Source organism: Bradysia coprophila, unplaced genomic scaffold (assembly GCF_014529535.1).
Source record: "Bradysia coprophila strain Holo2 unplaced genomic scaffold, BU_Bcop_v1 contig_732, whole genome shotgun sequence".
In the NCBI taxonomy this organism is placed as follows: Eukaryota; Metazoa; Arthropoda; class Insecta; order Diptera; family Sciaridae; genus Bradysia; species Bradysia coprophila.
Window position 1 is genome coordinate 6,435,922 of NW_023503972.1, and position 12,818 is coordinate 6,448,739.

A 12,818-nucleotide genomic window follows, 5' to 3' on the forward strand; every position below is an offset into this window, starting at 1 on the left:
ACATGTTATGTGATGGAGAACCAGGTGATCAAACCACAATCGAAACACTGAGTATTAATAAAGGCACACACAAAAACGTATACATGGAAGATGAGGACGAGACCTCAATTAAACGTTTTTGTCTAAAAATTTCTTTGTTCGGTTGAATTATCGAAAAAAAAACGAAGAAGAAATGAAAAATGTCGGTTATTATGGTTGGCCCGTTGAATTTGTTTCATTCCATGCCAAAATTGATATGTAAATGATACAGTAAACCGAGCAAAAACGAGCCATCAGAACAGCCGTATATCTATTGCGTACGTGACCCTAGTGCGTCTGTCACCCTACTTTGACCGTAGACCTATTGCACCCGTAAACGTAGTTGAAGTCAAATTATTATGAAATGTGTACATCTTAGAAATTGCGCATAGCGCAATTACGAAGCCCCGTACGACGTTCCTTTCAAATAAAACAAAAATTTCAAATAGCCCTAAAATTTTAATTTATTTAGTATAATACACATAGGGCCTAGTATCGGCCTCAGTCCGAAGATCCAAATTTAATTTTTTTTTTCAACTACATTCTATTCGGCCTTTGATTACCTTCCAAATGAAACAAAAAATACGAAAAACGGATGAAATTTGCTCGAGTTATATTCAAAATACACATAGGGCCCTAGTAGCGGCCTTAGTCCGAGGACCCAAATTTAATTTTTTTTTTTCAACAACATTCTATTCGGCCTTTGATTACCTTCCAAATGATACAAAAATTACGAAAAACGAATGAAATTTACTCGAGTTCAATGTAAAATACACATAGGGCCCTAGTAGTGGCCTTAGTCCAAGGACCCAAATTTAATTTTTTTTCAACCACTTTCTATTCGGCGTTCGATTACCTTCCAAATGAACCAAAAATTACGAAAAACGGATTAAATTTACTTGAGTTCTATGTAAAATACACATAGGGCCCTAGTAGCTTTTCACTTCTAAGGCCCTAACTCACGGTCCACTCACCCGATTTTAAAAAACTTTTTTTTCCTGGATTGGTATTGACAATACCCATCATTTGCCGTGTCATTTACTTTTCCATCGTTTATTTTGCCATAAATATCACCAAAAGACCTTAAATCACTTAGGTGGCCCTAACTCACGAAGGGCCGACCCGAATATGCCCATTTTCGAACTTAGCCTCACTATTTTGACTATCTTTCAGGGAAAAAAATTTTTTTTGAAATCGGATTTGATTTACTCAAGATATCGACGTGACGGACAGACGGCCCAAATTTTTATTGCGGATTCGTCATCTATGAACATAGGCAAACACTTTGCCCTTACCGTCTGCTTCGAGTTCCATCAATTACACACGGCATCGTAATCCTATAAGCCCCTTCGTACTTCGTACGGGGCTAAAAACGAAATGTTTCTTCTTAATGTTCGGTTTATCTAGATGCAACCATCAAGATCATCTAATTGATTCAAGACGAAAAATATTTTTTCGCTGTGTCTGAGGCATTTCAGATTTGTAGTTTTTCTTATTCTTTCGAGTTAAAGTTATAAGTCATGAATGCGGTGAGATACCGTTAGCAGAATTCAGAAGAAAAATATTTTCGATTTGCTAAAAATTGAATGGAAACTGGAATCCGGGAGATTCAATCTCCATTCCAAAAATTTTCTCCTCAGATATCTGAATCGATGGGTAATCTTGTGATCTTAGAAAATTTTCAATTTTATTCTGCTAGACTCTGACAACACACATGGAGAGTTGGATCTGGAATACGAAAGATTCACCAGAATCGGCTGAACTGACGTTATTGCTCTGTTTGAGCCACACATTTAAAATTGCGATGATTTCTGTTTGAGGAAATTCTGAAAATCAAAACCGTTGAGTTCAGTAATTTAATCGTCCAAATGGTCTGGAAAATGTTTTTATAAAAAAATCCTAAGATCTAGGGAACCATATACAATTATTTGATGCTCTAGTTCTCGATGTGATCTCTGGTACCTGCTTTCTTTGACATTAGACTTCCACCTCTAAAATTCTACTGCTTTGCCCATGCAAAAAATTCCACATTCGTATCTAAGCCGTTACTGTTCTCGTTTCACTGACTTAACTCATTTCGTATGCGATTTCAAAAAAGAAACGAAGAAGATACGAAAGTGGGATTTTTTACTTGTGCAAAACAGTATCCTCAAATTTTCCATAATTTTGACCCTGAGAGGTGTTCCCTTATTCACAATTTCAAACCACATCAATTTCGTTGTTCTGACAATTGCTTTACAAGGATCATTCACATCATTTCCTTATTCCACACAGATTGTGAAACATATATGCTTACAGTGTTCGAGTCTACCAGAGCCAAAGAAAATATTGCTCCTTCTACAGCTGAAAAAATCGTATTTTCTGAAATAAATGAGCGTCTCGTTAGAATGACATTAATCGAACGCAAAATTGCATTTAAGAACTGTTTAGCATAGATGTCGGATCCGTTCATCTTCCACACAATAAGTGTACGTATGCGTGAAACTATCAAACTTTTTCAGATATCAAATTAAATTCCACATTCCACTATCATCGAAGACGATTCTGTTCGTCTTTCATTTCTTCATTTCTTTCATCATCGTCTTCTTCTTCATCTTGTTCCTTCTTGTATAAATTTGATTTTAATGTTTTATCTAAGCATTAAAATAGCAAAAAACCAGTTCCATTGAGATATGAAATTGTTCCATCAAAACTAATTTATGTCGCATCGGTTTTATTTTTCTACAATTTTTTTTTCTTCATCAATTTATTTCAAACTTTGAAGAAGAAAAAAAAGACGAAATCCGACGATATTTTCTCTGTACGCATTCCGTTCTATCTCAGGTAATAATCTTGATTATAATGTTGGGCACACAGAAATGTTTCATGAAAATCGATACCACAAGCCAAACCATATTATGTGCCCGTGACTTTCCAGTTGGAGGATCATATTTCTGTTTTTTACTCATTTTTTTGTCGTTGTTGTTTTTTTTTCAACGTTCATTGTTCTAATGCTTCTAATGCCAACTTCCGTAATATAAAGGAAACGAGAAACATTCACATTTAGTAGGAAAACGGATTCACTAGACATGTATTTTGAAACTTTCGAAATGGACATAAATGGTGGTATAGTGCATTGGATAGGTGTCGTTGCCCTGAGAACTAAACACGAATCAGTTGGACCCAGAGACGCATATGGTTCCGCCGAAATCCGCTGATTAACACTTAAGAAAGCCTCTTTCATGAATATGACGGTATTATCGAAATCATTACATTTCTTAATTGGAGAGATTTCGAAATGCGAATAATTATTCACATTGAAGGATTTAACTTAGGTTTCAACAAGTACCAAACTAGGCTCAGCTTAAATGCTTCCTGTGTGTTGACTACAGTCAATAGTACTAGAAAGTTTTACTAGTACTAGTAAACGTTGTCCTCGACTCGTAAGGAATCTAGAAAGATTAAAAATTATTTTTCAAGTTTTTTAAGGACTGTAGAGCCTTAGAAGTGAGATAACTGTTAGTTACGGAACCAATAGCTGAAACAACGACAAAATGTGAAAGTCTTTAGTTGACAAACATTAAAGATGACGATTAGATTTAAAGTTGTCATTGGTGCATACGGCAGTGTAGTCTGACTACAATTACCATCGCCAGAACTCTTACTCTTCGGAATGTTTCACAAAAATCACACCGCCAAATCCTTTTCAGCAGGAGTCATGGGCATTTTAACTTCTTATGCATGTTATCTGAGACACTATTTGAATAGCTTTTTACAGTGTTTCAGTCAGAAACTTACAAAGTGTCTTTGACTATATGGGGCAGGTCAAAGTATCCAATAATCCTGCTTCAATTTTAGTCTATTACAAATGCATCCTTCCTCTTCTGCTACTTCTTTCGTATAAAGTGTCGCCTATTATTTGAGAAGGAATCTTTTACTTCATTTGATGTATCATTTTACTATTTATAAGAAGAGACTATTCAGATCTCATCGTTATTTTGTATTGTAGCTTCGAGCTGCCGCTAACAGATGATTCACCAATTCTAAAACGTTGAATCGCTTTCACTTGTAGACAGAATACTCGTAAAAAGGGTAAAAAAAGAACTCAAGAATTTACCTAGCAATCGCAAGATTACACAGTCCAAAAAATACTTACAGTTTGTTCATTTCATTTTTATACAGTTTTAGATATGTCAGAGTTTTAAATGTACGCAGTCAATTAAGTTCTTCCCAAATTATGAATTTTTGGCGCAAAATTTAAAATTTCTATCGCGAATTCAAATATTGCGCAATTTGGGAAGAACTTAATTGACTGGGTACATTAAAAACTCTGACATATCAACAATCTTTAGAAACTGTGTAAAAATGAAATGAACAAACTGTAGGTGTGATCCAGGATCGTTTTTTTTAAATATTTTTTTTCGGTCCTGAAAATACTGTTCTGTCTACGATCCTGCGTGTGTACAGTGAATTACAAAGTACTATTCCTCTGCCATCGTACAATTTAAGACTGAGGAACTCATTATATACACTCAACATAATAGTTCGTTGAATCGCTACATATCATGTGCGTATACAGCAGAGAACAAGTCCAAGTCAAATATCCAATTATTCAAAGATCGCAAATGCTTTTGCGCTCGTTTAATTCAAAAACATCGGACAATGCTCTCTGATATAGGCCCCCATTATTATAATACCTTGATCATGGTAAATAAATCTGCTGATGGTTAATTACCGCACCACACATAACTTTCATCTTTATCATCTGTCGTAATTTTCTTGTTTAAATTGAATAAATTGGACAGAGTGAGAAATTAATTTTTTTTTATATTTAACAACATCATAGTTGTTAGGTACTATGCACGGGCTCAGTAGTGTGGCATTTTATATTAATTTTTGTTTGTTTTTCTTTCTTACAGGATGAAGATAATGAATCATCTGAAAAGAGATCAGCTAAAGATGCGTTGCTACTGTGGTGTCAGCGTAAAACGCATGGTTATCAAGGTGTCAACATTACGGTATGCTTGAATTTAATTCACATTCATTACGCAGACTTGTCATTACTGCAATTGATTATCGGATTGTTGCTTTCGTTGGAGGAATAATTATTATTGATTGACACCTGGTGCACACACACATAACATAGAATCCATTAATTTTGTAGGATTTCACCGGTTCATGGCGATCTGGTTTAGGTTTCAATGCACTGATTCATTCACATCGACCGGATTTGTTTGACTACTCAACATTGACGCCCGGCAAGAATATCGAAAATCTCAACCATGCGTTCAATTTGGCCAACGATGAGCTGGGAATAAATCGGTTAGATTGGAAATCGATATTTGATTGGTTGGAAATTTAATTTCTTTCTTTTCCACTCAGATTACTGGATGCTGAAGACGTTGACACACATCGGCCCGATGAAAAGTCCATTCTCACCTATGTGGCATCGTACTATCACACATTTGCACGCATGAAAAATGAACAGAAAAGTGGCAAGAGAATTGCGAACGTAAGTTAACCGAAACCGTTTTACGTTATTAGATATGCACAGCAGTGCTGGCGCAAACAATGCATTTCGAATAAAAATTGAAATAATTTTAAGAAGGAAACTGAAAAAATTCGAAAGAAACATTTAACTCTCATTGTGCGGTGCATTTACATTGGTGTGATTATTAAGGTCATGCAGATTTGCATTCAAGCATACGTTTAGTTTATGGCTTCGTTTAAGGTCTATGCATGAAAGTGATGATGCATTTGAATATAGAAATTTCTTATCCGATTGCGTTGGGTAATCCGCTTGTTATTTTCTGCGACACTGCAAGTCTCAATTCCAAGCGAATGCCAAACATCGGTGCCACCTTTTCTGAACGACTGTTTCATTCGTCGGATAATAATAGACGGAACAGATTCAGTTCAGGTCATGACATTAATTCATATTCGAAACTCTTCTTAAGAGTTTTAATGTGTAAGTTCATTAGGTGCAGTGACTGCAAGATAACGTAAACCTTACCGATGACTAATTGACAGTATACTACATCGATCATCATTTGTACAATGAGCTACAACGCTTGGAACAGATTTATTCCAAGCAAGCTTTAACTCAAACTTTTGCTCATAATGAAATGCATCGACCGTTCATGCACCTCAAATGAAAAGCCAGTGCTCGACATTTCTTCAAAATTTTAATTTTCGAGCAATTGTTCCGGGGACTGTTCCGACTAAGACTCGGATCGGGTTTGGGTTTGGGTGTTTCGATTTGGGTTGAACCGAACTGGATGTCATCCCGAACCTGGACTAAGATTTCAGATTCCACCCGAACTTGACCTTAATATGAAATTTTCGATTTCAAATTCAACCTGAACCCGATCCGAACCTGAGTTGGTTCGACCTGAATCTGACTCGGACCTGAACTTTCACTTTCATGTTTAACCTGACTCTTGAACAATAGTCTCTTTTCGGATTCAGTCTGATTTTAGGCATATGCTCTGGCAAGGGATAATGATTGGGGAGTCAGTGTACGATCATAACTTAACATGTCCTAATGTCGATTCCGTTTTTCTCAACAGATTGTGGGCAAATTGATGGACGCCGATAAACGAAAAGCCCATTACGAACGACTAACAACAAACCTGCTGAGCTGGATTCGACACAAAACCAATGAGCTGCAAACTCGAGATTTTCCAAATTCATTGGAAGGCATTCAGAAGGAGTTGTTGCTGTTCAAACAATATCGCACGATCGAAAAACCTCCAAAGTAATACCACCAGCGTGTTTTCCATTCAAAGATCAGTTTGTCATCCATTTCCTTCCGTTTACAGATATAAAGAGCGCAGTGAAATCGAAGCGCTGTTCTTCACCATCAATACCCTGTTGAAGACGCTGCATCAGCCGCATTACATACCACAAGATGGCCAATTAATCAATGATATTGAAAAGGCCTGGCAGCTTCTGGAATATGCCGAACATCATCGTGAAGTAGCTCTGCGCGAAGAATTACTGCGACAAGAGAAGCTCGAGCAGCTGAACTATAAATTCGAAAAGAAGTCGGTACTGCGTGAGGGCTATCTGAAAGAAATGATTCAAGTGCTGTCCGATCCACGATACGGAGCCAATTTCGGACAAGTTGATGCAACCGTCAAAAAGCATGAAGCCATTTCGGCCGATATTTTGGCTCGTGTCGAACGTTTTAATGATTTGACCGCAATGGCCACCGAATTGGAAAAGGAAAACTATCACGGTAAGGATCGAGTGAAGAAACGTGAATCGGAAGTGTTGCAGAAGTGGCGACATCTGTTGGAATTGCTGGATAATCACAAGAACAATTTATCGCAAATGAGCAATCTGATGAATTTGTTGCGCGAAATCGACGCTACGCTTGCAAACATTCGTGAACTTGAAATCCAATTCGCTTCGGAAGATGTGGGCCCACATTTGTTCGGTGTTGAAGAGTTACTGCAGTCCCATTCGCTACAAGAATTGCAAGTTAATTCCCTTGGCGAAACCCAGAGACGATTTGTCCGGCAAGGACTGACTGCAAAACATGCTGAACATAAAGACATTGCTGCGTTGACGAAAAAACTCGAAGAATTGAACGTTGCTTACGAAAAATTATTGAAACAATGTGCACAGCGTCGCAATCGTTTGGAGGAAGCCCGGAATTTCTACTTATTCTTGGAAGACTACGACAACGAAGAGGGCTGGCTGGTCGACAAACAACGTATCTGCAAAACTGGCATCACTGCCAAAGATCTTCGTGCTGTGATGTCGTTGCAACAGAAGCATAAAGCGCTAGACGATGAAATCAAAGTGAGAAAACCAAAATCGATGCAAATGGCCGAAGCTGGAAAGAAATTAGTGGCCGACAAGCATTTGCGCTCGTTGGAAATCAAAGCACGCATCGATTCGTTGCAAGAACATTGGAAGGCTTTGGAAGATTTAGTCGAACTACGTCGCCGTCAGCTGGATGATGCAGCTGAAGCGTATCAGTTCTATACCGATGCAAATGAAGCCGATTCATGGCTGAACGAGAAAATGGCATTGGTAGCGTCCGACGATTACGGTGTCGATGAGCCATCCGCACAAGCATTACTGCAGCGTCATCGAGATTTACAAGGAGAATTGAACGCATATTCAGGGGACATTCTCAACTTGAACCAACAGGCCGACAAACTGATCAAGGCAGGCATCTGTACACTAGAGCTGACTGCCGAACCGGAACCGATTCAGGAATTGGAACAAGAAGAATGGGTGAACGAAACCCGATTGGTGCCGAAGGAAGTGTGGGAAGACGAACCGGTTGAACGGTTGGAGAAGCGTATGGTAACTGAAAACAAATTGCTTCCACATGTGAAGGCATCATACGCCTTCGAAGGTCAAGGTGTCAAAATGGCCAAAGGAGAAGTTATGATTTTGCAAAGTAAATCGAATGCAGATTGGTGGTCGATACGTAAACTGGACGGTTCGGAAGGATTTGTGCCGGCTAATTATGTGAAAGAGATCGAAGCAAGACCCGTGCCGTGCCTAGTACCGAAAACCGAAAAAGTCAAAACGATGCAGAAGGTCCGGAAAACGATTTTAGTGCGACAAGTTGTGCCAGTGAAGCGTGTCAAGCCAGCTAAAGTATCGCAAGTGCGACCACTAGTTAAACGTCGTGCTCCTACTGAACTCAATGACGCCAATGATAGTGTGGAAAAGCGACAGAAACGCATCAACACAACGTACGATCAACTGCAAGATTTTGCCCAAAAACGGCATGCGCTCCTGGAGGATTCGATTTGCCTGTTCGGATTTTATCGCGAGTGTGACGACTTCGAGAAGTGGATCAAAGACAAGGAGAAAATGTTGAAAACCGAGGAGGCGAACGAGGACGTTGAAACAGCAAAACGTAAATTTGAAAAGTTCTTGACCGACTTGTCGGCCTCATCCAAACGCGTTGAATCAATCGATTCGGCTGTGGAAGATTTCGTACGCCAAGGTCATTCCCAGCTGGACAAAGTCAAAGCACGACAACGTCAGATCCATCAAATGTGGGATCATTTGAACTATCTTAAGTCGCAAAAGGAAAAGAATTTGGAAGGTGCCTCCAGTGTCGAATTGTTCAATCGAACTTGTGACGAGGCAGTCGACTGGATGAGGGAAAAGATGACACAATTGGATATCGCCGAAGTTGGACCAGATCTAAAAACGGTACAGGCATTGCAGCGACGTCACCAACATTTGGAACGTGAATTGGCTCCGGTTGAAGAGAAAGTCAATCGCGTGAATCTTCTAGGGAACAGCGTCAAAAATTCGTATCCAACCGAAAGGGGCAACGTTACCGGTCGTCAGAAAGAGATCCAGGATATGTGGAAACAAACACAAGCCAAAGCATTGGAACGACGTTCTCGACTCGAAAATGCGGTTGGCCAGCAAATCTTCATCAACAGTTCGAAGAATCTGTTAGCCTGGATCGATTCCGTTAAAGAACAACTGAATGCCGATGAAACGGCACGCGATGTCGAGACAGCCGAGAATCTATTGAAAAAGCACAATGAACTCGGAGACGAGATACGTGGCCAAGATAATGAATTCAAGGAGCTAATTGCCTTGGGTAATCAATTGACCGAACGCAATCCAAGTTTGACCGACGTGCCGGAGATAGTGCAACGATTAAAGGCCGAACAAGATGCCGTTCAACGTGGATGGAATGAAAAACAAAAATGGCTTCAACAATGCGTTGAGCTTCAAATATTCAACCGGGAAGCGGATAAGATCGATGCTACCACCAAAGGACACGAGGCATTCTTGGAGTACACAGATTTGGGTCGTTCGCTTGATGAAGTGGAATCGATTATGAAACGACACGCAGACTTTGAGAATACGCTTGGTGCTCAGGACAAAGTTTTGCGCTCATTTTCCGATCATGCGGACAAATTAATCGCCAACAAGCATTACGACTCGCCCTACATCGATAAACGTCGTACCGAGGTGATTGCTCGACGAAATGCTGTCAAAAATCTAGCTATGGCCCGTCGTCACGCCCTACAACAATCCAAAGATTATCAGAAATTCCGTGCTGAGGCCGGCGATCTGAACACATGGTTGGACGACAAGATGAAAATTGCTGGAGACGAAAATTACAGAGACCTGACCAATCTGCCCAGGAAATTGCAAAAGCACAAAGCTTTCGAACGAGAGCTACGAGCCAATGAGGGACAACTCCGGAATATCAACAAAGATGCTGACGCATTGCTGGCAGCCAACAATCGCGTTCCAGAAGTGCAAAAACGAACAGGCGAGTTAAATTCGAAGTGGAAGAATTTGCTGGCATTGTCACAGGACAAAGGACGGCGATTAGAGCAGGCTGTCTCGCAACGGGATCATAACCGTTGCATTGAAGACGCAAAGAAGAAATTGAATGAATTGGACGCGTCGTTGCAAAGTAAAGAAGTCGGTCAGGAACTGCGAAGTTGCAAGAATTTACTGAACCGTCACCAACAGCTGGAAGCCGAAATCACTTTGTGGGAACAAAAAATCTCTGAGCTGGTAACGTCTGGAGAAGAGATGGCTCACGAAGGTCATTTCGATTCCAAAAATATCAAGGACGAAACGAAGGAGATACAAAATCAATTCAAAAACCTGAAGGGGCCAGTCGATCGCCGACGTGCCGCTTTGGAGGAGAGTTTGCGATTCCACAATTTCGTTTTCGAATTGGACGCTGAAATGCAATGGATCACCGAACATTTGCCAGCCGCTAGCTCGGATGTTATGGGACAGAATTTGCATCAGGCGCAAAGTCTCTACAAAAAACACAAAAAATTGCAAACTGAGATCAGTGGCCATCAGCCAATGATAACCAGGGCACTATCATCCGCACAGGCACTTGTCGATCAACATCATCCCGAGAAGAAGAAGGTTTGTTATTGCTTACGAGCAAGTGCAGCAGCACTCAATTCAATTTTCTGTTTCAGGTGAAAGAGCTCTGCAAAGGATTAGAAGCAGCTTGGGCCGATCTGGAAGACAAAGCCACCGATCGTGCGAAGAAACTCGAACTGTCATTAAAAGCGCAACAATATCTCTCCGAAGCTGGTGAAATTGAAACGTGGCTGGGCGAACGAAACAATGTTCTGAAATCAACGGATTACGGTCGTGACCGAGACTCCGCCACAAAACTGCTCACCAAACACAAAACCATCGAATTGGAATTGGACACCTACTCGGGCATCATATCCGAAATGGGACACACGGCTGCGCAAATGGTGTCACATCAACATCCCGACAGCAAGCTGATCGCATCGAAGCAACAATTGATCGAGAAAATGTTCAAATCGTTGCAACGCCTTGCCGGCCAGCGACAAATGCGTTTGATGGAAAGCATGTACCGTCACGAATATTTCCTGGAGTCCACCGAACTGGAGCAATGGATCAGAGAGCAGGAACAAGCCGCATCGTCGGAGGACTATGGTCAAGATTACGAACATTTGTTGGTAAGATCCTTTGAGAGTGTTGCCGATGTTCGGAAATGATTTCAACCGCTTTATATCACACAGCTGCTGCAGAACAAATTCGACGATCTGAAACACCGTGTCGAAGTGGGAGCCGAACGTTTCAATCAATGCAACGAATTTGCTAAGAAATTGCTGGCCACTGATACGTCATACGTGGCAGACATTGAAAAGAGTCAAGATCAACTTGGGTGAGTTGTCGCAGTTCATTTTCATTTCGAATATTTGTCCGTTTTCTTTCTAATTAAATCATTTTTCTTTCTCTTTTTTACTCTTCTTGCGTCCTCTAACCATAAATTTTTAAACTTTCTTTTGGTTATGGAAGTTCAAGCGGATCTGAGGCATTGGCTGATGTTATTAATAAACACGAGGAGATACGGTAATGTCCGGGATTTCATTTACAAACACAAAACGCTTCGCTTTTGTACCGTTCTGTTAGCTGTCTATCGTTTCGATAGGTGCAACGTAATTAAGTTGTTGTCAAGCTGATTATAGATTTGTTAAGTTGAATCATTCGAGTTGTAATGATGGTGTGAACTACAGGTGACCGAGTACGATAAGATATCAGTCATACAAATCAACAAAAGTTTACACCCCATAGACCCTCTCAAACGTGTACTGCTCTTTGTGCACGTACCGAGTAGCTTACTATGTCCACAATCTATGACGTTTACACAATGGATAAATCCACGTAATTCGTGACATATAGCCAAAGCTTATTATTGGGAATTTTATTTCTTGAAAATTCTCAAATTTGGAAATTTTAGGAATTTTTGCTGCTCATGAGGGAGAGTTTCAAATAAGAATGCTTGAAACTCTCCCTCGTTAGCTACGTTACATGTCACAATTTATGTGGATTTTGGGACCCTAACTGTTGATCCATTTACTTCAATCACCTGATCTTTCCCTGATTTAAATTTTCGTTCCAGCCTTTCGTTTTCTGCTAAGAAAAATATCTTCTGAGCAAAAATGAAACCATTGAAAATCTACCATACTTCTACCATAGGCATCTTCGGAAGTTCCGAATCGGAACTGCGTCACTTACTGTGCCCGTTCTCAAAATAGTCAGAAAAACGAAAGAATTTCAAATCGGTTGAAAACTGTCTGAGTAGCAGTCGAAGTCGACAGTGATGTACATGCCTTCGCGTACCACATTGATAGACTTACAAATCTAATCTATCAATTTCATACCAATTCTTAAATTCTAAAAAATTCTGAAATCATAAAATTCTTTTAAAAAATTGCTGAAAATTCTCACGAGAGAGAGAGAGAGCTTCAAGAAAGAATGCTTAAAACTCTCCCTCGTAAGCTACGTTACATGCCATAGTTTACGTG

At 39.9% G+C, this 12,818-nt stretch overlaps 1 protein-coding gene across 2 annotated transcripts in view; it reads left to right on the forward strand.

Annotated features, from left to right (window-relative positions):
- Nucleotides 1-12,818, forward strand: part of LOC119084408 (spectrin beta chain, non-erythrocytic 1) — a 53,610-nt gene that overhangs the window by 30,161 nt on the left and 10,631 nt on the right. For both annotated transcript variants that reach the window (XM_037194374.1, XM_037194375.1), the window contains exons 6-13: nucleotides 4,917-5,015; nucleotides 5,162-5,319; nucleotides 5,380-5,509; nucleotides 6,567-6,754; nucleotides 6,819-10,893; nucleotides 10,950-11,465; nucleotides 11,529-11,674; nucleotides 11,809-11,862. In XM_037194374.1, the coding sequence (XP_037050269.1) occupies nucleotides 4,917-5,015; nucleotides 5,162-5,319; nucleotides 5,380-5,509; nucleotides 6,567-6,754; nucleotides 6,819-10,893; nucleotides 10,950-11,465; nucleotides 11,529-11,674; nucleotides 11,809-11,862 (5,366 nt within the window). The remainder of the gene's footprint in view (nucleotides 1-4,916; nucleotides 5,016-5,161; nucleotides 5,320-5,379; nucleotides 5,510-6,566; nucleotides 6,755-6,818; nucleotides 10,894-10,949; nucleotides 11,466-11,528; nucleotides 11,675-11,808; nucleotides 11,863-12,818) is intronic.